The sequence below is a fragment of the Grampus griseus genome, assembly GCF_964374135.1.
Source record: "Grampus griseus genome assembly, chromosome: 5".
Lineage (NCBI taxonomy): Eukaryota > Metazoa > Chordata > Mammalia > Artiodactyla > Delphinidae > Grampus > Grampus griseus.
Window position 1 is genome coordinate 24,233,689 of NC_138998.1, and position 26,732 is coordinate 24,260,420.

The 26,732-nt window shown below is 38.6% G+C and overlaps 1 protein-coding gene across 4 annotated transcripts in view; it reads right to left on the reverse strand.

Annotated features, from left to right (window-relative positions):
• Window positions 1–21,243: 21,243 nt before the first annotated feature.
• The window catches only part of U2SURP (U2 snRNP associated SURP domain containing), a 53,009-nt gene continuing 47,520 nt past the window's right edge, over window positions 21,244–26,732 (reverse strand). For all 4 annotated transcript variants that reach the window (XM_082654564.1, XM_082654563.1, XM_082654562.1 and 1 more), the window contains 3 exons: window positions 25,644–25,762; window positions 24,229–24,405; window positions 21,244–23,079 (listed from right to left, as the gene is read on the reverse strand). In XM_082654564.1, coding sequence (XP_082510690.1) covers window positions 22,941–23,079; window positions 24,229–24,405; window positions 25,644–25,762 — 435 coding nt within the window. In that variant the 3' untranslated portion in view covers window positions 21,244–22,940. The remainder of the gene's footprint in view (window positions 23,080–24,228; window positions 24,406–25,643; window positions 25,763–26,732) is intronic.

Sequence of the window (26,732 nt, forward strand, 5' to 3'; positions counted from 1 at the left end):
GGACCCCAAAGCAAAATAAAAACGGGGGGCCCCTTGTTAAAAATTAAGAGCTTCGGTACAGTGACAACAGAGCATCAAGCCAAGCACGCACCCTTCTTCCCAGGGCTTGGTCCCTGGGCCCCAGGCGGCAGGCAGGCAAGTCCTGAGTCTTTCTCTGCCCCATCCTCCTGTCTCCCTCATGTCTCCACACAAAATCCACCCTCCCTCCACACCACGCCCCACCTCCTTGACTCCACAACTTCTGCCCCTCACAAAGGGGATATTGGTATATTTTTTGGAGGGAAACTTAAATACCTGTGAAAGTTATAAAGTGTTTCTACACTTTGACATGGCAATCCCACTCCAAGGGGTTTATTTGTCCTGCAGTGTATAGATTCCTTGAAGTGGTCTCCCGGGGCTCAAAGGATGTTCACTGATATGGTGTCTGGAATCAAATGTTTATCAATTGTAGTTAAAGAATGAGGCAGATTTATAGGTAATGACAAGGAAGTATATTCAAGATCTAGTTAGTATAAAAAGCAAGTTGAAAATGGGTGGGTGTGTGTTAGCACATGAATAGAAAAAAAATCAGAAAATCGAAACAATACATTGTTAGCCATTGCCACCAGGAATTTTCACTCTTACACTCTAAATTTTAAACTTTTAAAGTTACTTCTTTTATTATTTCTGAGCTTATGTAGAACTAAAAAAATACTTAAAACCCTCACCAAAACTGTTTTCAGCCAGAAACCTTGACCACCAGCCAGGCTGCTACCTCCCCACTCCCCCGTCTTCCTTTCAGCCCTGTCCCTTTTCTCTCTTCTTTTGCACGTCCCAGCCCTGTAACTCTCTACTCGCTGCCATGAAACCTCTCAGGTGCCTGACTGAAGCAAGACTACAGCTGAATCTGCTGCATCTAAATACGTGCAGTACTTCCCAGAAATGGGCTCCTCTAAAAACCCAGTGAGAATATTGAAAGGAGAAGCAGCATTTATAGAATGTCTTTCAGACCTTTTGCCTTATTTAGCTTTCACTCTGAGATACGGATGTATTCTTTCTTTAATATTTTAATTTTATTGGAGTATAGTTGATTGACAATGTTGTGTTGGTTTCAGGTGTACAGCAAAGTGATCCAGTTATACATATACATATATTCATTCTTTTTTAGATTCTTTTCCCATATAGATTGTCACAGAATATTGAGTAGAGTTCCTTGTGCTACAGTAGGTCCTTGTTGGTTATCTGTCTTATATATGGTAGCGTGTGTGTTTATGGATGCATTCTTATTTTCACATGTGGACTTCGGATATGGAACAGGACACCCACCCGACACCTCAGTCAAAAGTGTCTCAAGGTACACCCCAAATTGAATCTTTATCTTCACTAAGGGCCTCCAGCCTCCCCACCTCCTAAGACTCTAAACCATCCCTCTGTCTCCCTCTCAATCCTGAATAACAGTCAGCCAGTTGAGGTATTAGGGTAAGTGATGCTAACAGCAAACTCCCAAATTTCAGTGGCGTAACACAGAGGTTTATTTTTCACTCAACTAGGTCCAATGTGGCTGTTCCTTGGTGGCAGATGGCTTTCTGCTTGGCCATCCAGGGTCCCAGGTACGTACATCTCTGCCTTTTTTTTTTTTTTTTTTTGCGGTACACGGGCCTCTCACTGTTGTGGCCTCTCCCGTTGCGGAGCACAGGCTCGGGACGCGCAGGCTCAGCGGCCATGGCTCACGGGCCCAGCCGCTCCGCGGCATGTGGGATCTTCCCGGACCGGGGCACGAAACCTGTGTCCCCTGCATCGGCAGGCGGACTCTCAACCACTGCGCCACCAGGGAAGTCCCCATCTCTGCCTTTTCCTTCCTTTGTGTCCTCAGCACAGGAAAAGGGAGAGTATGGAGGGCAACAAGGGAGACTTTATGTCCAGGCCTGGAAGGGAAGAGTAGAAATCACATCATCTGGTCACATTCCAATGGCCGGGATTTGGCCTCATAACCCCACCTAACTGTGGGAGCCTGGGATGAGTGGTGTGTAGGCAGATGATGGCCCCAAGACGTCCCCAGAACCTGTGTTCTATGTTTCATGCCACAAGGACTTCGCAGGTGCGATTCAGTTAAAAATCCTGCTATGAAGAGATTGTTCCGGATGACATGGGTGAGCCCAGTGTAATCACAGTGTCCTAAGAAGAGACAGGCAAGAGGGTGAAAGTCAGGAAAAGGAGATGTGAAGATGAAAGCAGAGGTTGGAGTAACGTCCTTGAAGATGGAGGAAGTAGCCCAAGCCAAGGTGCTGCCTCTAGAAGCTGGAAAAGACAAGGACACAGAGTCTCTCTGCAACACCTGGATTTTCGACTTCTGACCTCCAGAACTGTAAGAGAACAAATCTGTGTTGGGTTAAGCCACTAAGTTTGTGGTCCTTTGTTACAGCAGCACTGGGACTAATACACGTGGCCCAGCTGTGTGCCAAGGAGGAAAAGGCAACAGACGCTGGTAAATAATCTCAGCCTTGTCCCTCGGTGGGAAATCCATGCTGCCCTTTCTGCTGCTGCCATGTCCGTCCAAGCTCCCTTTGTTCACCTGGCCCCTGGCTCTGGCTCCCCTCCCACTGACTTTACCTCATGCCAGTGTCTTTCCTTCTCAGCTGCCAGAGTGGTTTTCCTAAATTATAGGTCAGATTGCATCACTTCTTTGCTCAAAACCCCCTGTAGTCCCTAGAGAAGAAAGTCCAAAATTCTCAGCTTGGCATTCCAAGTCCGGTAATGTGGCTTCTCTCTGCTTTTCCATCCCAGCCTCTTGTGTCTTTTCTCCCGTGAGGGGGAAATCCTGGGGCTATAAGGGCACATGACTAGAGTTCAAAAGATGGGGTCAAAGGGTGCTGGCCGTTGGCCTGGGCTCACCCCTTTCCTCACCCTCAGCTTCCCCTCTGGCACCACCTCCTAACAAGAGAGAGAGAAAGCCAGGGGAGGGCCTTCCAGATGTGAGGAGTGGTTTGAGAAAAGATGCTTCACATCCCGATAAATACAACCCAAAGGCGCTTGTTCTAAGTCTAAATGATTGAAAGGGCAAACCCCAAACAAATGTTCATTTGTTCCCTTGGTTACCCGAATATATTGAAGCCAAATTCCTCAGCCTGCGAGGCTGGACAGTCGTCCCTGCCATCAAGCCCCGATGAAATGCCTGAGGGTCCACCAAGGAGACTAGGAGCTTGGAAAGATTCCAAGCCCATGCTTGTAGCTGCACTGTTCGTGAGCATGATGGAGACAAAGCTCAGGTAAGACCGAAGGCGAGCCACAGTCGCGTCCACTCTCACCCCTACTGGCCTTTCTCAGCCTGGTGGTCGTGTCCCCTCCCCCATCACTCCCTAGGTAACACCCCCCCTCCCACCGACTCTGGGCTGTGCCTTATGCTCTGTGCCCCTTTTCCCCAAGCCCTGTTGTTTCTAAGTGACAGGGCACTGCAAGTCAGTTAACCATGAAATATCACAGACTCGTAGAATTTTTAAATACGCGTTTAAGTAACTTTGGAAAAGGGGGAGAGCAGAGAGAAGTCACCCGTAAGTCTACTAACCTACTGCTCTCATTCTGATATATTCAATTTTAAACATTTTCGTATGCATATTTTAACATAATGTCATAAATACAATTTTGCATCTAGATGCACAGTCCTCCCAGGCATTATTTAATGGCCTCATAATACTCCTTCCAGTAAATTCTCCACAATCTACCAAACTGCTCCCCCATTTTTGGATGTTCAAGCTATGTCTAAATTTTTTTACAGTTTGCAAATAAAGTGTTGGTGCATGCATCTTTTTCCAGATTCATATATATTTTTTACTATTTCCTTAAACCAGATTTCTAAAAGTGGGATTTCTGGGTCAAAGTGTAGGACAATATTCAGGGTGTGGTCAAAGTGCATTTTAAAAAGTTGTACCAATTTAAAGTGCAGTGAGCAAAGGAAAAGGATATCAGGTATGGAAATATATTTGTATTTCATATAAATATTTTAAAATCACTTCAAATATATTTTTGCTACTGTAATTAGCAAGAAGAAAAAAATAGCATTTTGGAGCTGGAAGGAATCTCATACAACCCAGTGGTTCCCAAACTTTGCTGCAAATCAGAATTACCTGAGGAGTCTTTTAATAATATGAGTTCCACTAAAGCTTGAGAAATGGCTGTTTTAGGTCTGGGGGTAAAAAATGCACAAGATGAGTCTCGAGACTCTGTCATTTCAGAAGACAAGGAAGCTATGAAAAACCAATGTCATGTGTCAAAAAGACTCAGGAAGAAATGGATAAAAGCACATCAAACATGTTAAAAATCCATGAGGTTATAATGATGTTAATAATAATAATAATAAAACTTTAATGGTCACTTTGGAGGATGGTAGTGATATTTCCTGCATTGAGATGATTTTGCAAACTGGAAAATAAAGGGAAAGAATCAAGCATTTAGGCTGCCTTTCCTATCTGAACTGTACTGTGGCCTGAGCAAACAGTAGATGAGGGGAAGTTTCTCTGTATCATCTCAGCTAACAAATGGAAAAGGAATGATAAATTTAGGACATCACCATATGCAACCATAATGGATTAATAGACATAGGCAATGGCCATCAGTGGCGGCTAATGTCACAAAAAGAGACACAAGTAGACATTATGTACTCCTAATGGAAGTGCACACCACCTCTTATGAAGTTTCCTTGCCAAAGTTTTTGAACCCAAGGCATCAAACCTCTAGATCAAATGACTGCTTTACAGAGAATAAACCTGGTAGGTGGCAGAGGTGCCGTCAGCCAAATCCAGACTATGGGAAAGTCTTGAGGACAAACAACCCAGCTTTAAGGGGAAAAAAATTAAAATGAGGGACACCAATGGATTAAAAGTTACTTAAGAGATACATTAGCCAATCATAATGCAGGATCCTTACTTGAGTTTCAATTCAAACACACAGGAAAAAAACACATTTTTTAATAAAACAATTGTGGATTTGTGAACACTGACAGGATTTTTAATGATATTAAGGGATTACTGTTAATTTCTTTTCTGGTGTATAATGGCATAGTGGATATTTTTAAAGTCTGTATCTTGTAGAGAAACATTGGTACTATGTATAAAATAGGTAACTAATGAGAACCTACTGTATAGCACAGGGAACTCTACACAATGCTCTGTGGTGACCTAAATAGGAAGGAAATCCAAAAAAAGAGGGGATTTATGTATGCGTATAGCTGATTCACCTTGGTATGCAGTAGAAATTAACACAATATTGTAAAGCAACTATACTCCAATAAAATTTTTTTTAATATGTATGATTAAAATAACATGTCTGGGATTTATACAGATTAAAGTGGCTGTGAAGGGATAATTGTTGAAGCCAGGTGACGTAGTCAGGGGGTTCATTATACTATTTTTTCTACTTTTGCATATGTTTGAATTTTCTAACTTAAAAGTAAAGCCATATATATATATCAGGTCTTAAGTCCCACCTCAGACCTGCTGAACCAGGATCTCAGAGGTGGGACCTGGAATCTGAGTTCTGAGATCTCCCCAGTGATTCTGATGTGGCTGGTCTGTGGTCTGGTGTTTGGGAAACTGTGGTTTGACTCACAAGGACCCTGAGGCGCAAGGACAGCACATTTCTTGCCCAAGTCACACAGCTGGTTCATGGAAGAACCCAAGTTGCCTGACTCTGGCCCAGGATCATTTTCAGAATAAGAGGCAGCCTCTTGAATGCAAATGCCTTCACTCCTAAATGTATTCCCCTCTTAGGCAACATGATGCTTTGACCGAGTTTAAATACACGTGGCCAGAAGGCACCCTGGGAAGTGTCTAGGATCTTTCATCACTCTGTAATCATAGTCCCATGGGGCTACCTGATCCGTGAGGACCTCAGTGTCTATCATGGAGAAGAAGAGGACTTTCGAGCCACATCTGCACACAGGAACTCAAATTTAAGACCTCCGATGTTAGAGGGCAGACAGCAGAAGAGAAAAGAACTACAATCCTGCAGCCTGTGGAACAAAGACCACATTCACAGAAAGACAGACAAGATGAAAAGGCAGAGGGCTATGTACCAGATGAAGGAACAAGATAAAACCCCAGAAAAACAACTAAATGAAGTGGAGATAGGCACCTTCCAGAAAAAGAATTCAGAATAATGATAGTGAAGATGATCCAGGACCTCGGAAAAAAAATGGAGGCAAAGATTGAGAAGGTGCAAGAAATGTTTAACAAACACCTAGAAGAATTAAAGAACAAACAAAAAGAGATGAATAATACAATAACTGAAATGAAAAATACATTAGAAGGAATCAAGAGCAGAATAACTGAGGCAGAAGAACGGATAAGTGACCTGGAAGATAGAATGGTGGAATTCACTGCTGCAGAACAGAATAAAGAAAAAAGAATGAAAAGAAATGAAGTCAGCCTAAGAGACCTCTGGGACAACATTGAAAGCAAGAACATTCGCATTATAGGGGTCGCAGAGGGAGAAGAGAGACAGAAAGGACCTGAGAAAATATTTGAAGAGATTATAGTCGAAAACTTCCCTAACATGGGAAAGGAAATAGCCACCAAAGTCCAGGAAGCACAGAGAGTCCCAGGCAGGATAAACCCAAGGAGAAACAAGTGAGACACATAGTAATCAAACTGACAAAAATTAAAGACAAAGAAAAATTATTGAAAGCAACAAGGGAATTCCCATAAGGTTAACAGCTGATGTCTCAGTAGAAACTCTACAAGCCAGAAGGGAGTGGCATGATATACTTAAAGTGATGAAAGGGAAGAACCTACAGCCAAGAATACTCTACCCGGCAAGGATCTCATTCAGATTCGAGGGAGAAATCAAAAGCTTTACAGACAAGCAAAAGCTAAGAGAATTCAGCACCACCAAACCAGCTCTACAACAAATGCTAAAGGAACTTCTCTAAGTGGGAAACACAAGAGAAGAAAAGGACATACAAAAACAAACTGAAAACAATTAAGAAGATGGTCATAGGAACATACATATCGATAATTACCTTAAACGTGAACGGATTAAATGCTCCAACCAAAAGACATAGGCTCGCTGAATGGATACAAAAACAAGACCCATATAGATGCTGTCTACAAGAGACCCACTTCAGACCTAGAGACACATACAGACTGAAAATGAGGGGATGGAAAAAGATATTCCATGCAAATGGAAATCAAAAGAAAGCAGGAGTAGCAATACTCCTATCAGATCAAATAGACTTTAAAATAAAGAATGTTACAAGAGACAAGTAAGGACACTACATAAGGATCAAGGGATCAATCCAAGAAGAAGATATAACAGTTATAAATATATATGCACCCAATATAGGAGCACCTCAACACATATAGCAACTGCTAACAGCTATAAAAGAGGAAATCAACAGTAACACAATAATGGTGGGGGACTTTAACACCTCATTTACACCAATGGACAGATCATCCAAACAGAAAATTAATATGGAAACAAAAACTTTAAATGACACAATAGATCAGATAGATATAATTAATATTTATAGGACACTCCATCCCAAAACAGCAGATTACACTTTCTTCTCAAGTGTGCATGGAACATTCTCCAGGATAGATCACATCTTGGGCCACAAATCAAGACACAGTAAATTAAAGAAAGTTGAAATCATATTAAGCATCTTTTCTGACCACAATGCTATGAGATTAGAAATCAATTACAGGGAAAAAACCACAAAAAACACAAACATATGGAGGCTAAACAATACATTACTAAATAACCAAGAGATCACTGAAAAAATCAAAGAGGAAATCAAAAAATACCTAGAGACAAATGACAATGAAAACACGATGATCCAAAACCTATGGAATGCAGCAAAAGCAGTTCTAAGAGGAAAGTTTATAGCAATACAATCCTACCTCAAGAAACAACAAACATCTCAAATAAACACTCTAATCTTATGCCTAAAGGAACTAGAGAAAGAACAGCAAACAAAACCCAAAGTTAGTAGAAGGAAAGAAATCATAAAGATCAGAGCAGAAATAAATGAAATAGAAATGAAGAAAACAATAGCAAAGATCAATAAAACTAAAAGCTGATTCTTTGAGAAGATAAAAAAAATTGATAAACCACTAGCCAGACTCATCAAGAAAAAGAGGGAGAGGACTCAAATCAATAAAATTAGAAATGAAAAAGGAGAAGTTACAACAGACACCACAGAAATACAAAGCATCCTAAGAGACTACTACAAGCAACTCTGTGCCAATAAAATGGACAACCTGGAAGAAATGGACAAATTCTTAGAAAGGTATAACCTTCCAAGAATGAACCAGGAAGAAAGAGAAAATATGAACAGACCAATCACAAGTAATGAAATTGAAACTGTGATTAAAAATCTTCCAAAAAACAAAAGTCCAGGACCAGATGGCTTCACAGGTGAATTCTATCAAACCTTTAGAGAAGATCTAACACCCATCCTTCTCAAACTCTTCCAAAAAATTGCAGAGGAAGGAACACTCCCAAACTCATTCTAGGAGGCCACAATCACCCTGATACCAAAACCAAACAAAGATACTACAAAAAAAAGAAAATTACACACCGATATCACTGATGAATATAGATGCAAAAATCCTCAACAAAATACTAGCAAACAGAATCCAACAGCACATTAAAAGGATCATACACCATGATCAAGTGATTTATCCCCGTGATGCAAGGATTCTTCAATATATGCAAACCAATCAATGTGATACACCATGTTAACAAACTGAAGAAGAAAAACCGTATGATCATCTCAATAGATGCAGAAAAAGCTTTTGACAAAATTCAACACCCATTTATGATAAAAACTCTCCAGAAAGGGGGCATAGAGGGAACCTACCTCAACATAATAAAGGCCATATGTGACAAACCCACAGCAAACATCATTCTCAATGGTGAAAAACTGAAAGCATTTCCTCTAAGATCAGGAACAAGACAAGGATGTCCACTCTCACCACTATTATTCAACATGGTTTTGGAAGTCCTAGCCACAGCAATCAGAGAAGAAAAAGAAATAAAAGGAATACAAATTGGAAAAGAAGAAGTAAAACTGTCACTGTTTGCAGATGACATCATACTATACATAGAGAATCCTAAAGATGCCACCAGAAAACTACTAGAGCTAATCAATGAATTTGGTAAAGTTGCAGGATACAAAATTAATGCACAGAAATCCCTTGCATTCCTATACGCTAATGATGAAAAATCTGAAAGAGAAATTAAGGAACCACTCCCATTTACCACTGCAACAAAAAGAATAAAATACCTAGGAATAAACATACCTAAGGTGAAAAAAGACCTGTATGCAGAAAACTATGACACTGATGAAAGAAATTAAAGATGATACCAACAGATGGAGAGGTATACCATGTTCTTGGATTGGAAGAATCAATATTGTGAAAATGACTATACTACCCAAAGCAATCTACAGATTCAAAGCAATCCCTATCAAACTACCACTGGCATTTTTCACAGAACTAGAACCAAAAATTTCACAATTTGTTTGGAAACACAAAAGACCCCGAATAGCCAAAGCAATCTTGAGAAAGAGAAACGGAGCTGGAGGAATCAGGCTCCCTGACTTCAGACTATACTCTAAAGCTACAGTAATCAAGAGAGTATGGTACCGGCACAAAAACAGAAATATAGATCAATGTAACAGGATAGAAAACCCAGAGATAAACCCACGCACCTATGGTCAACTAATTTATGACAAAGGAGGCAATTATATACAATGGAGAAAAGACAGTCCCTTCAATAAGTGGTGCTGGGAAAACTGGACAGCTACATGTAAAAGAATGAAATTAGAATACTCTCTAACAGCATACACAAAAATAAACTCCAAATGGATTAGAGACCTAAATGTAAGACCAGACACTATAAAACTCTTAGAGGAAAACATCGGCAGAACACTCTTTGACATAAATCACAGCAAGATCTTTTTTGCTCCACCTTCTACAGTAATGGAAATAAAAACAAAAATAAACAAATGGGACCTAATGAACCTTAAAAGCTTTTGCAAAGCAAAGGAAACTACAAACAAGATGAAAAGACAACCCTCAGAATGGGAGAAAATATTTGCAAACAAATCAATGGACAAAGGATTAATCTCCAAAATATATAAACAGCTCATGCAGCTCAATATTAAAAGAAACAAACAACCCAATCAAAAACTGGGCAGAAGACCTAAATAGACATTTCTCCAAAGAAGACATACAGATGGCCAAGAAGCACATGTAAAGCTACTCAACATCACTAATTATTAGAGAAATGCAAATCAAAACTACAATGAGGTATCAGCGAACCCCAGTTAGAATGGGCATCATCAGAAAATCTACAAACAACAAATGCTGGAGAGGGTGTGGAGAAAAGGGAACCCCTTGCACTGCTGGTGGGAATGTAAATTGATACAGCCACTATGGAGAACAGTATGGAGATTCCTTAAAAAACGAAAAATAGAATTACCATATGACCCAGAAATCCCACTACTGGGCATATACCCAGAGAAAACCATAATTCAAAAAGACACATGCACCCCAATGTTCACTGCAGCACTACTTACAATAGCCAGGTCATGGAAGTAACCTAAATGCCCATTGACAGATGAATGGATAAAGATGTGGTCCATATATACAATGGAATATTACTCAGCCATAAAAAGGAACAAAACTGGGTCATTTGTAGAGACGTGGATGGATCTAGAGACTGTCATACAGAGTGAAGTAAGTCAGAAAGAGAAAAACAAATATATATTAACGCATATATGTGGAACCTAGAAAAATGGTACAGATGAACCAGTTTGCAGGGCAAAAATTGAGACAGAGATGTAGAGAATAAAGTAAATAAAATAAAATTCCAAAATGCAAAAAAAAAAAGACCTCCAATGTTATTTCCAAATGAGATTATACACAGAGGTCATAAACCTTGTCCTCCTGGATTCACAGTCCAACAGTAGCAAAATCTCCTGTATCTGCAACATCTTTTCTGAATGTTCCTATTACATTCTGCTCAAATGAAAACCAGAAGGCAGCAGGAACATTCAGAAAGGAGACTGAGAACATTGGGGATTTTGTTTCTGTTGGTCCGTGAATCCTGAACAGAACAGGGAATATTCAGCCTGAGGTGTATTAGAATGTTGGAGGTGAAGGGTGACGTGGGAGTCTGGGGCTCCTCATGATAACTGACATAACCCGGGCTGAAGGACTGGGAAAATTCAGTCTTGGTGGAAGAAAGAAAAATAATGGTCGAATCAGTTGTGAGAAGCTGTGAGAAGGGAAAGGGAGAGAGGGAGAGTTGGGTATCTGTGGTTTTCTTTGGACCACAGGAGATGTGAGGACCTCTTCTTGACATTTGGTGATGGGGGTAGAGGCTTAAGGGAGGTTCACTGCTGATCTGACCCCTGTTGTTAAAGGGGCAAACCCACACCAAAAGCACTGGCTCCTTCCTGGCCCAGAAGCTGGGGGTATCTCATAACTGGGTGCATGGTGATGGGGGTAGGAAGCTTGGGAGGTATGGTTCCCCTTTCCACCTTGCTATCTACCATGCTTAACATTCAATATTGCTATTCTTTAGCTTAATCAAACACAAGATTTGGAAGATAAGAACCTTAAGGTTCAACTTTTTATTGACTCAGTGAGGGAGGATCTCGCAGTATTCCATCTTGAGTCATCTGGGAGGAGAAGTTTCCTCTTAACCACATACCAGGATATAGTAGAAAAATGGAAACCTGCCTAGGTGGTCCCTGGTCTGGAAAAGAGGACACACAGCATTGCTTGGCTTGATTTTTTCATGTACCAGAGGTGTCTTCCTTTCTATCTCCCCCAGCCCCCTTCTGTAACACATAACCATACTCAGACACGTATGCACATGGAAAACTAACTTGCCAAAATTACACAAAAAATTGAAAACAGCTAAAGCCACCCAAAGACTTACATTTATTATATATAATTTCTCTCCTTTCTAAAGATAATATAAAATAGTGATTTTTTTTAAAAAAAACTGAGTTACAATTGATTCATATCAGGAGTATTTGGCCTTTTGCCTCAGATGTCAGAGGAAATTAGTGTGGCTCTAGGGATATGGCTGCCACACAGTATGGCTCCTGCAAGTGGAATTGCTTTAAACCTACACGTTTCTCCAGATGACTGGACCAGTTACCTCATTCATCTATATAGCCTGCCAAAATCACCCTCTGTTTTATGGATTCCAGAAATCTCCCCAGCTGGGAGCAAGTAATTTCATCCAATTTGAATTAATTTTTTAAATTGTACGTCACAAGTTCCCAGTGGTGGCAAATGTGTGGTGAAATACCCATCCCCCAACATTACATAAAGTCTAAAATGGTACCTATTTGGAAAGAAAGTTGGCAACATGCATCACATGAGCTTTAAAATGTTTACATTCTTTGACCCAATTATTCCATATCTGGGAATAATCCAAAAGGTTTTTTGAAGAATGAAAACAAAAATGTTATATACATGGTGATGTTCATCACAGCATTGTTTAGAAAAAAGTGGAAACAACCCAAGTTTCTAACAACAGGGTCTTGGCAAACTACAGTAAAGGATTGTTTGTAGCCATTAAAGTTATATATTTTCTAAAAGCTTATGACTGGAAAGCTAGGTCCATCAGGTGCCCCCTTCCTGGAACCCAAACCTCCAGGAGAAGAACAAAGAGGCTGAAGAAGGCTGGAGCTGTGATCCTTCCTGGTGGGGGCCTGGCCAGACTGCCCACCACTGTGATTCCAGCTCCCTTGCCTGCTGCGCTCTACATCCTGCTGAATTGAATTCCTTTTTGCTTAATTTAGCAAGAGATGGTCTCACTGACTTGTGCCCAAGGACACTGACTAATCTAACCAACCCATCAATCAGTTCATCAGACTCCAAAAAATAAAGTTGCCCAATCACAGTTTGAAAGTGTTTTCCAAAGTATGTTCAGTGGAACTTTAGCCCTCTGAGATCAGATACGTTTGGGAAATGACATAACGTCTCCTGCCTGGGCATACATAGTCCATAGTCAAGGTTCTGAGAAGGACTGCTGTAAAGAAGCCTATTTAGCCTGGTGTTTCTCAACTGATTTGACCACACAACTCCCTTTTCCAAGTAGTACCTATTAACACCCTGCAGTGCAGTAGGCAGTAGAAGCAGCAGGTGGCAGTGAAGGAATGCTATGTAGTCTACACAATTTATAATTTCCTCATATACCAGCAACAGGGGTGCTGTGTCCTGATCTGGTTGAATTTGTTTAAGAGAGGTCAAGTGAAGTTAATCTTAAAGTGAATGCTTAGCCTCTGCTGGGAAGAAAGGAATCATAAGATCCAAGAAAATGATGAGAGGAGAGGTTGAATTATTAGAGAGCTGCTATGTGCTCGGGGCAATGCCAGATACTTCACTTACACGATCTCATTTAATTTTCACAGCCAAGAACTTCCTAAGTTCCGTTTCCCCTCTTGCCTCTCTGCACAGTGGCCAGTGACCTGAAACTACATCACTCCCTTGCTTAAAACTGTCAAGTTCTTCCTAATCTCACCTCATTCCACACCTTCCTTTCCTCACTGCACTGGAGCCACACTGACTGCTTTCCATTCCTCATCACACCAACACTGTTCCTTAACACAGCCATACTTGCAGCTCCCTGGGCCTGGAGCACTCAGTGCCCTATCTTCACACAACCAGTCCTACCTTATTACTCAGTTCTCAGCTCAAACATTACCACCACGAGGCCCTCCTTGACTACCCTATCTAAAATAGGCACCTCTCATCCACTTTCCGTCTCACTGCCCGCTTTTTGTTTTTCAGGACCTTGAACCACTGGAAATGATCTTGTTTGATTTTCTGTCTGGCTCCTCCCATTAAGATGTAAATTCCACGAGAAAGACCTTGTTCTATCATCACCATATACCCCCTGCGCCTAGAACAATGCCAGGTGTGCAGCAAATGCTCAGTTTGTTGATGAACCCTATAAAGGGGATGGTGCACTTGTGCTGATAAGGAAAGAGGCATCATGACCAAGGCCACACAGCTGGGAAGTGATTGGCAGCCACGTTTTGCAACGAAGCAAAGTTGAAGGGAGGCTTTGGAGTCCGGGTATTGTATTATATTGTTTGGCCAAGTTCTGCTGGGCTACAAAATACAAAGAACTTGGTTCTCAAGGAGGCACTCAGCTTTTGTAAACTTTCTATCAAGCCCTGTAGGAGCTAATCTAGATTTCTTAAAGATGATCAAGGTCAGAAATTCTTCTTTAGAAATCACATTCCACCAAAATATCCAAAAAGCTCTAAGGTCTTGAGGTCTGACAACTAGACTCATTCATACATGAGATGAAGGAAGTGATTATGTCTAATATCTTGTGTCTTCGCCTCAAGTCTTCCTTCTTGCCCTGGGCAGTGTTTGGGTCAGAGGTAAGCATCTGTACAGATCAATGAGAAATATCATTTTAGCCACAATCAGATATTTTATCATGTTTACCTTGTTGTCTTCAACACATTCTGCAAGGAAAGAACTAAAAACTTCAGAGAAAGTGGGGAGGGGAAAAAAAAAGCACTACAAGGCAATCAGAAGAGGTAAGGAGGTCAGGCAAGTCCTCTATTTTCTCCAAAAGTACATTATATCCTCCTCCATATTCAACAAAAGGGTCTGTTTCAACAGAGGTAAAACACCTTCCACGCAGACATGAGGAGTTTTGCAAGGTCTTCAAGGGCCTTTGGATCCCCAATGGGTGCATGTAAGGACATCAAGATAAACTGACAAAAGGCCAAAGTCTAGGATAAAGAGGGGTAGGTACTAGTATACTCAGGCACTAAAAATAACTTGAAGGCTTTTTTTCCTTTATTCCAAGGACGTATGAGGTACAAGGAAAGCCATGATGTGATCTCTGTAGCTAAGTACTTTGAATTCCATTGTGATAGGCTATGGTACCTGAAGAGAATCATTTGAACTATTCACTGAGTAGGACAGTATCAGTGTATGTGCCGTGACTGTTAATCATGAAGACTATTATAAGATAATCTGTTCTGGAAATACACGGAAACAGATCTAGTAGAATTCTGCAACTTGCTGCGAATGGTACCATAAGCTCTGAAACATACAGCACGCAGAGTAATTCTTTATCTTAGCACCAAAACTTTCTCTCGTTCTTCATATATTGTTAGTCACCATTTTATTATGTAATAGAAAAAGAATACATTAGATTTCATAATACATGCAAATGAAGAATATTCTGACAGGTTTCGACAAGTTCCACGTCAGTCAAGAGAACAGGTAAAAAGATGATTCCCTGCTTAAAGACGTTCTCTAACATATGCCTACTATTTGAGTAAAATTAAGCATGCTCTTAGGGCAATCAATTCAGCATTCAACAGGTACTTGTAGACGCTGATGCCTCTTGAGAAGTACTTGAGTGATACTTCTGCTTTGTGGCACACGTATATAGTATTTGGCACAGACTCGGACATGCTGCTGCTTTTTCTGGAGAGGACACATTCTTAAAGTAAGATGGATATATCAGGAGAAGTTAAGGATAAGCACCCTATGAAATACATAAGGTACATATGTGATCTCGAAATTTAGAGTTGAAATTCCCATTAGCTAAATGTTGTGATTAGAGACTATAAAGATTAGAAAACCTACTCAGAACACCTTTTCGTTTTTGATACCACACTACACCCTGTAAGGGAGGCCTGTATTAGGCCCAGATAGCTAACTTTCCCAGAAGTGAGTGAAGAGTTTGACATATCCTTTATTAAAACTTTAGCATGGGGGCTTCCCTGGTGGCGCAGTGGTTGAGAGTCCGCCTGCCGATGCAGGGGACACGGGTTCACACCCCGGTCCGGGAAGATCCCACATGCTGCGGAGTGGCTGGGTCCGTGAGCCATGGCCGCTGAGCCTGCGCGTCCAGAGACTGTGCTCCGCAACGGGACAGGCCACAGCAGTGAGAGGCCCGAAAACTTTAGCATGGCTAAAAACCATCTGAAAAGCACCTTCCTAAATGCTGTTTAACAAACTGCTCACACCCAATAGCTATTGCAGCAATGAAACAAAATATGCTGAAAGAAAAATCATCTAATAGCAACTTCATGTAACAGGACTATTTAAGCTGCTTAAGGTGGCCAATGGATAGTGAGGTACTTGTTTCGATTTCAATGTTTCAGCTATATGGAGAACGAAATAGTGTTTTTAAGCAAAGTTTTGCTCTTCTAGATTCATGTTGGTGCAGCTGCTGAGAACTCCAAAGATCATTACAAATGTCCTGAAAGGTATTTTATTACAAAGCCATTACTTCTGAGTAGAATTTAAAGTGTAATTTCCTTTTCAAATTCTATATAGTTTCAGCTCTCCTTTCTAAAAGTAGTTTTAGGGTACATTTCTTATTTCTGCATAATCTGAAAATACAAATCGTAACTTGCAAATATACACAAAACACAGGAGTTCAATTACCCTCACATCACTAACCCTCTTTTTGGTCTTCCCTCATGCTGTTCCCTGTCCACACGTTCTGTGAATATCGCATACTGTTGCTCAGCTCTGGTAACTGGTATAGCTTTTCTTTGTTTTAACTTTGAACTTGGTCAAAGAATCCAGTGAGTGCTTCATCCTATTTTATACTATTTTCCAGGCTCTTTCCACCATATACCCTATTTAAGCTGTTTACATTTGGATTTTGCTTTATGAGCTTCCTTTCAGGAACTTTGGTTAGGGGAATTCCATAATAATAAATGACAATTTAAAAAGTATCTTTAAAAACCTGCTTAATGAAAATGTTTTTCTCAAAGGAGATCAAGAATTAAACGTCATCTATAAGACTTGGCAGCAAATTATGAAGTGATATTCAGTGTGCAACAAAGCAACATATCCCCAAGTGTAAGTCCACAAAATCTGTTAACTAAATACGAATCAAGTACACAAATGTGTCTTTTAAAGGTACCAGTACTACAGAATTGTAGTGTTGATCTATTTTTAGTTAAAAGATGTTCCCATCACTAGTGTCCAGGAATACTGAAAGTTTATTAAACTACCACCGCATGACAACTACACGCCAGTCATTTACATGTGATTTCATCCTTAAAATAAACAGGCGAGGTTATTGCCATCTTATAGGCAAGAATAGATTCCAAAGGATCACACAGCTAATAGTGGGGAAGAGCTGGTATTCAAGTTCAAATAAGTTCAAATATAAGGCCACAGACCAGCCTCTTCCTCTTCCTCCATTATGCTATGCCACATCTCATTTAAAAATCAAAAAGTAGGGCTTCCCCGGTGGTGCAGTGGTTGAGAGTCCGCCTGCCGATGCAGGGGACACGGGTTCGTGCCCCGGTCCGGGAAGATCCCACATGCCGCGGAGCGGCTGGGCCCGTGAGCCATGGCCGCTGAGCCTGCGTGTCCGGAGCCTGTGCTCCACAACGCGAGAGGCCACGACAGTGAGAGGCCCACGTACCGCAGAAAAAAAAAAATAAGTTCTTTATTCCAAACAGTTTCATGCTCTGTGTTTTCTAATAGGAAAAAATAACTTAAAAAAATTAAAACAAAAGTTTTTTTTTTCCTTTGTGGCAAAATGAGTGTCTTGTCTAAACACTGAGTATACTAAATGCCAGAATTTTAGTTTCCTTTTCATCAGGCAATAAATAAGCTAAAAAAGCATTTGAGTATGGTCATTTATATTAATACACTACAATTTCAAAATCACATATGCTTTGAAAGTGTATTTTGCACCCCATGCTATGATATGTTGATGTGAAATCATATCATACATAATCATTTAAAGAGAACACAGCACAAAAGTGATAAAAAAAAGTCAGTGGTTGGCATATATACTTGGTATTACTGTTTTCTTTTTTAAGTTTTTACTCAAAATAGAAAATGCTAATGTGCCATTTGCAGAAAAAACTTTTCAAATTCTATAAGAAAATATAGAAATTTTAAAAGAAAAAGTAGGCTTTAAAAAAGAACCAATGCACATGCTACCACATGGATGAACCTGAAGGGACATTATGCTAAGTGAAATATGCTAGTCACAAAAAGACAAGTTCTGTATGATTCCACTTACTTGCATGCAGTATCTGAAGTAGTCAAACTCACAGAAAGTAAAAAATGGTGGTTGCCGGGTGTGGGGATGGGGGAGTAGTGTTTAATAGGTACACAGTTTCAGTTTTGTATCATGAAAAGTTCTGGAGACAGGTTGCATAACAATGTGAACATACTTCACACGACTAAACTGTACACCCAAAAATGGTTAGGATGGTAAATTTTGTTGAGTATTTTACCACAATTTAAAAGATTTTAAAGGAAGCAATAAATTATTTTTAATGTGATAATGATACTGTGGTTATGTTTTAAAAAAGAAAACACTTAGAGACATTTAGAGACTAATAACTTGGTATTTGCAGACCGATGGGTACTAGGAATGCTCATCCTATTATTCTACTTTCATATATGTTTGAAAATTGCCTCCATAAAACAGAACAAACTCTCTTTAAAAAGTGGAACCAATAAGGAACTAAAATTTCCTTATCAAAAAAATCATCTAGGGCTTCCCTGGTGGCACAGTGGTTAAGAGTCCGCCTGCCGATGCAGGGGACACGGGTTCGTGCCCCGGTCCGGGAAGATCCCATGTGCCGCGGAGCGGCTGGACCCGTGAGCCATGGCCGCTGAGCCTGCGCGTCCAGAGCCTGTGCTCCGCAACGGGAGAGGCCACAGCAGTGAGAGGCCCGCGTACCACACACACACAAAAAAAATCATCTATCATGACAATATTTTATTATGGTTTAAACATGTAAAATGTAGTAACATTTTAGCTATAACTGATAAATATGACACATCACTTATTTCACTTGGGATAACGCTGCTGAAAACTAGATATTATTTGCTGGGCTTACATTAGAAAAACTGTATGGAGAAAATTACATGAACAGTCTAAAGTTTGCTGTGAAAACAACGTATTTTATTAAAGTAATTAAAAGTCAAAAAACAACAACAAAAAGGAAATTCCACAACCTTTGTTTGCAACTATATAATCTTTATGTAGAAAAACTATAAAGTGACAGTCTGGAAAGCAACTCCACAATAAACTGAATCCTTACATCAAGAGTAGTTAATTATGGAATCAGTTCACCCAAAAGAAATTGTCTTGCTATAGAATATTTCAGCTAAGCTGATTTCAACTGTATTATTCTCATTTCTGAAAATTTGTCTTTCCTGATATTTCAAATCACCAAAGATATAACGTACAAGACCCTGTTGAAGTCAAAGAATAAAACACAAAAATACTCCAAGCACAATTACATATAAAAATGAATGAGGGCATTTATCTACAGATCTACAAAACTATATAAATAACCAATTATACATATAATCCGTGTACACTGACGCTCCATGAGGTGGTACTGAATAAACACTGAGGCATTGAATTTTCAACACTGGAACATGGCTCACTCTGGACAGCAGCGCATTCCCACCTTTTAGTCCAGCATCACAACACATCCCCTGGGATCTGTATTTGTGTATCATCTAAGTCCTGGGAAGTTGATAACAAAATAAAGAAAAATGCCAAAAGGAAAATGAATTAAATACTCCCTAAAATCTATTCTAAAACATGCATGTGGAATATGAAGAAACCAAGCACTTCATGAGTTTTTACAGTCATATGTTCCTTTAAACTTACACTAGTGTCTTCATTAGTACCTGCACTGAATTTTCTGTAGCTTTTCCATTAATATATAATAGAAGAGGAAAACAACAAAGCAAAAAGAAGCTCTTATTTTCTTAGAAAAGTGGTACTATTTATTTTTAAAAACAACTTTCTCTGCTAAAGAAATCACACTGTTGTGGTCATCAGAACAGGTTAAGTCACTTGGACAATACTTATTTCATGTCATTTTTAATAATCATATACTATTATCATGTCCATGTAATTTTTTCAGAACTTATACCACAATGGAGGCAAATATGGGCAGAATATTTCTAATAAACTATATTAGCTCACGATTAGAATTTCTTTAAAATATTTTCAAGTGATCAAGAATATTAAAGTTTGTGGGAAAAAATGTGAAAGTCATAAGCAAGTATTTCCTCCCTCTAAGTTCCTTTAATTGGGATAAAAGTCTCAGGAATGGTCTGCAATAAAGAAAAACTAGGTCAGTGTATAGTACTTTCTGCAAACTTTAGCAGAAATGCCAAGAACACTCTGAGCCAAATAAAAGTGATCTTTTGGGTCAGGGCTTTTTGTTTTAGTTCTTTAGTCTCTAACTTCTCAACATGTTGCAGTCCAGAAGTGCCCATAAGCTTATTAACAATAATAAGGAAATACAAAGTCAAAGAAAAGATTCACAAACATGATTTACTTTCTCTCACCTGTCAAAGAATGAGAGATTAAGTGGTATTAACCTGGTAAGGAATCCCTGTGCATGTTAGAGAGTGAAGAGTTTAAGCCACGCCCTTTATAAAAAGAGTAGCCATCAGAGGATTTCCTCCTACATGTAGCTGTGGTGAGGATAACTGTCTATCACAGAGCTGAAACAGGGTATTTCCTATAACTGGATGGCCACACCTACAAACTACAGGTTAGTCAACCTGTAGAAGTTTTGCTATCTAATTAAGTGTTCTTTAGACAGGAAACAGGAATAACATGCTATTATAAAAATATGGTAGAGAATATCTCCTCCCTTACAATTCACCAATTTCTGACCGTTAAGCTTTCACAGAATCCATGGAGAATTAAACACACTTACTCTGGATATTTTCTCATTAAGTTGGAAATAACCTATCTAACAATACCATTTGCAATTCCAGGGGAAAAAAATCCAATACAATCTAATACGAACATTAGCAAACTTCACAGAATACATATTCTACCAAGCCTACACAATCCCCACCCATCACCCAAAAGGAAGCCAGTCTCACCCACTCTAAGATAGATAAACGATGTTCGTTATATCTGGACGCAGATTAAAAGAACTGCTATGTCCCACTGCAGTAGAAAAAATACTAAATATAAGCACCCGAAACTGACCTAACAATTTCTACACACTCCTGCTTCTCCAGGGTATTTTTTTAAAGAGAGAAAAAGAAGTACTCCTTGCAACTTGACTGGCAAAATCATTTCCTGACTTATCATTTCTAAGCCTATACTAGATACCAATGAATGACAGAGTGCCCGCAATCACCAGCAACTCAACATTGTTATTTCTGCAAAGAAAGGTAATTATATAAAATTCCATTCTCCCAGGCAATGAACAGGGGAGAAAAACATGCTCTTTAAAAATGGCTATATTTGTAGGTTTTTAAAAACCAGCACCAAATGTTCATGTTTAATTATTCTGAGCAACATTTAGTAATTAACACCCTAACAATACGGACAAACAAAAGAGTGCATGATAAGGGAATAACTTTCAAGCAATATTGCATGTTGATAAGAACCACTAAGTAAAATAATCTGATTGGCTCATTTCTACAGCTATTGTAGGTCTGCCCAGTTTGGCAATAACATGCCTCACTGCTCAGCTGATATTCCTACTCCTCAAATCATGAGTACAGCTTTTTTATTTTGTGACTAGGCAAGACTAAGTAAAACAACTTGAAAACGTATTTTTAAAAAACAAGCTAACTCAAAACAATCCATTATTAGAACAGTTTTCTACTCTATTAAGAGGGGGAAAAAAACATCAACCATTGTATAAAGTGCCTAAATGAAAAACTGAAAGCAAGATTCACAAATAGTAGTAGTGTCAGTTCAAGTCTACATAACCCTTTATTACATTATAGCAATATTATATTCAACATTACACAAGTTTTCTTATTTCTTCCTCATACTGCAATTTATTACCACTCTATTACAGATTTCAACTCTGCAAATGGTTTAAATCAACTTTTTGCACCTTTAATTTACAAACCATTGGATGTTAAGTTTCCTGAAAATTATTTTATTTTTAAATTTTACTTAAAGCTAAACCTAAAACTAAATTCTTTAAAAACAAACCAAAAAAACCCAACAAAGGTGCTTTACACTGAACCTTGTAGAAATATTCTGATACCAGTGTTTGAAAGACAGCCTACAGAGGGCTGTAAAAGGGTAACCTTCAAAAAAAAATTCTATGGCCAACTATTATTAGAAAACTTTTAAGTAAACTTTTCTAATGAGAGAAGATGAAATCGAAAGATGGAAATTTAATTTTTCCCTGAAAATAAGTAGTTGCTCAGGACACAGGTTAAGTCTATTGAAACCATATTGCTTCTCTGAAAAAAGAAAAAAATATTCTAACCAGGCATTGCATTAACAAAAGACTACACCACATTTGCCTAGTCTTTTGATCTCTGGGTACTAGTATTACTTAAGGGAACCTTACCAAAGAAACTGGTTGGCAAACCTACCAAATGTGAGTCTCAGGTCCCTAAATTTTGACAGTCATCTTAGTAAATATAAAACTTTAGCTACCTGAACAATGGAGCTTGTAAAGTGCATTAGGTATAAGAAACACAGCAGAAGTGCTAAACTCACTTAAGTAGGACTTTAAGGGACTTGATGTCATCGATAGGGCAAAAAAACAACGTTATAGTTTTCTGTTCAGATTTTATTTGAAATCTAATTCAAATTGTCAAAGCTACAAAAGGGGGGAAGACATCTGTATTATTTTTTGCTAAGTCACAACATCCTAAAACAAAATATTACTACTGCCAGCAGATCCATTATACACATTTTTGATGAAGTTCATTAGCACAATAAAAATCTCATCTTGAGAAACAGCCACAATGAAAGTAATTTATACAATATAAAACAACGACAGGTCTACAGATGCAGTTACTTATGAGTTTACACATGCATTCACAAACAAAGAAAAACCCCAGGAATGCTCTTTCATTAGATTTTTTGTTTTTTTGTTTTTTTTTAAAAAAAACAGACCGTTCAGGCACAAAACAAAATCGCATTTCCAATAAGTGACAGCATCTTAAAAATTTATGTCAGTGTTTGTTTTTCTTTGACTTTTTATGAGACCTGTGTGGAGATCGGGACTGGGATCTGGATTTCTTCCCTGATTTTTTAGGGGATCTAGACCGTGATCGCCTAGACCTTTTAGGTGTCCTTGAACCAGATGGAGATCTGAGGAAACAAACAAAAACAATTTAGCCAAAGTACTCATGTGATCAAAACTGACTATCCTTAAATTATCTAAAGTGATCTTTAAGAGAGCACAATGAAAGTCACTGAAATAAAAAAGGATGTAAACTTTCCAAGTTTATGCTTTGCCTACCGTGTGCACACACACACACAGATTTTGTACTTCCTAGGCGCTGCATCAGTGATCATTGGTGGTATGCATGCTTAGAAAGACAGACTCCTGAGCCTTACTACTGCTCTACTGAGTCAAAATCTCAAGAGGCAGGGACTGGGAATTTGCATTTTAACAAGCTCCCCAGATTATTATAAGCCAAAGTTCAAAATGGCATCCAAGATCATTCACAAACTTTTAAATGCAGCAGCTTTGCAGCCTATCTTCTTGAAGGGAAAGAACCAACTACTGCAATATCATTTGAGGAAATCATTTAAGACAGCATAACTCTGTGCTATTCATGAAAATTACCAAAACAAATAATTATATATACATATATATAATTTTCATGAACATGTATATAAATATATGCACAAGCACCATTTAGAAAAAGAGACTTATCTGTTGTATAAAGATTTTACTAAAAATGGTTACAATAAAAACGTTTTAGGATAAAAAGCAGTTTTAGCTCTCAGAAAAATTCTTCTATAAAACACTAGATAAATAAAACATTTCTGAACCACCTTTCTGGAACTAGGAGGAGAAAGGTATATAACACACTAAATTAAACACTGAAGAAATGGTATCTATGTCCATAAGTCTCTACCCAAGAACTTGCTAATAAGATTACTGTTGGGTGGGGAGGGAGAATGTATTTTTCTTTCAGCCCTGACAAAAATCAAAGAATATTCTATAGAAGCTAAAGAACAGAAAGGAAAGGAAAGCAGCTATCCCTACTCCACAGGAAACTGATGTTTAAAATTCTTGGCTGGTCTTTCCTTGTTGGAAGCTTTCTTGTGCTTTAGTCATGACAAGGCTGGGGTGGTGAGATGGGAAGGAAGATTCTAAAATGAAAGTATATCTGTTTGGTTTTCTAAAATCCTTTAAAAAATGGCTGCCAACCAAATTATTTTCAAAAGCTGGTGGAATGACAAGGAAACTGGCATTTCAAATATTACAGAAAAATGACTTGCGTTTACCTTTTGGCCTTTTTGCTAACATCTCTAGGAGAATCTTTGTGAGATGACCTGGACCGTGAGCTCTCTTTATGAGATCTTTCTGAACGCTCTGATCGCTCCGATTTTGGTGATGGGGATTTCACTCGTCTACCACTGCTACTGCGAGATGGGCTAGGGGACGTACTGTGTCGCCTTTTCCTATGGAACAAAGCCCCCAAAACATTCCATAAGTGAGCAAAGGATCAGGTATTCATTTTCCTTCTACTAAATTAGCTTTTAATTCCTACCAGCTTACACTATCTTTATTTTCACTAACCTTATTAATGTTATTTTCCAACAACATTCAAAGCCTTTTATACTAAGAACAAATAAGTCTTAAAGATAGGTTGATCTAGACAAAAACTGAATTCAACTAAATTAGATTTTCTCCTGCTCTAAGAAAGATTATTGGAACAATGGACCAAATTTCATAAAGGTCTCTGATTAGACAATCGTGTTTTTTAAAATGTTAATTTCCTGCTCTTGAAACCTTTTGTTGTTGTTTGATCTTGAAACTTTTACTGTAGTTAAGTATGAAAACGGGGCATCATGTAGGCACACTACTCTTAAATGATTGGGGACGAGGGGGGAAGGAAGAGGAAGAAGAAAATAAAGCAAAAGGAGAAATATTTTAACATTGGGGAAATATGGGTGAAGGATATCTGGGAATTCTTTATACTATTTTTGCAACTTTTCTATAAATCTGAAATTATATCAAGATAATAATAGAAAACAAAAAAGTGATAGATTTACTACTTAACCAATTAGTATAACTTATTTGTAACTATATGTAGGGTGACTGAGCCAAATTTTTTTTCTTGGCATTTGTTTGGTTTTTATTAGGAAAACCTCAATTCTGTTAACTGAAGTAATTTTCTCTACTAATCAGAGATTTAGGAACTGTGCAAGTAAGGAATAAAAACTAAAAGAGAAATGATTTTGATTAGAATAAAGCCTTAAAGTGAGGACCAAGTCCCTATGGCCTATATACACAAACTCCCTTTACAAACAGGACCAGGAGACTCAAGTTTACAGATATCAGCCTCAGCACAGAAGAAAAGCTTATATTGGAGGCAACAGGTAAGATCTAGCAAGTTGTTTAGTTATTTAAGCCTTAGGTTTGATACCTAATACGGTAACTGAATTCTTGCACCGAACTAAGGCTAAGGTACCATACGAACCATGTAAAGGGATGATGTCCCAGATAACTAAGCCAAGTGCCAACTGACTGCCCCATTTCTCAGCTAATTCTGCCTCCTGCAGGCAGAGGCCAAACATGTTTACCACACACAAAAATACTTTTCCAGTTTGTTGGCACCAGTGATGAAAATATTACAAAATGAAACATGATTCCAAATCCTGAAACCAGTATAGGCATTAAATGAGAAATGTTATACCTTTCTTTCCTTGTTGGAGTACACTCATCCTTTTCCTTCTTGTCTTTGGATCGAGATTCCAATTTTTCTTTATCCTTCTTATCTCTTTCTCGTTCTCTTTCTAATTCTTTCTCTTTCTCCTGTTTTTTTTTTTTTTTTAAAGAGAAAGTATTTAGCCATTAAAAACACCAACCTGGTTAATCTCATTTATGAAACAATATTGCCTCTTCTAGTTAACTATTTTTTAAATTACTACTGAAGGTATAACTATTTTTTTTAAATACCTACTCTTCCAGAAAACCAGTCATTTCTTCTACTCTTCTACTTATACTGAATAATAATAGTGATGCCAGTGACAGCAGCTGAACATTTTCTGAGTGCCTACCACAGGCCAAGCAATTAATAAACAATTTTCCATATATCATTTCATGTAATTCCTCGAAACATGTCTAGGAATAGCATTATCCTCATTCTAGAGATGAAAAATGAGACTCAGAAAGGCTAAGTACCATGCCTGTGGTCATACAGGATGGTGAAGTCAGGATTTGAGCCAAAGCTCCAGAGCCAGGGCTCTCTTAGCTACTACCTAGAGTGCTGTCCCTCCACTTGAAAAAACAATTGGAAAAAGCTAACAGAACAATGACCTTTCCACCTCAGACTGCAATAAAATTGTCAATAGTGATTCTAATGGTACAGCAAGTTGATTTAATCAAAGGAAAGCCCTTACAAAGTAATATGTTGAAAAGGAGAAAGAGCTATTCACAATACTCGTCCATCAGAAAATACTATACTATCAGAAAACACTATTAAAATACTATTAATACTCAATACTAATACTATTGAGAAACAAGTACCAATCATATTGGAAATGTTAAATCCTAATTTATAAAAGTACAAACTGACTACATGACTATATAATTATGTAAACCAAAAAATAACTTATTTGCTTATCCCCAACTGCTACAACTGCCACTTCTCACTTGAAATTATGATTTCTATTGATAATTAAAGGAGTGGCTATAGACAATGAACCCACAAAGCCAACTTAGCTTTCCACTAACAGGAATTAAATTTCTCTATGATTTGTATGCATCAAGAAAGCTAACTGAT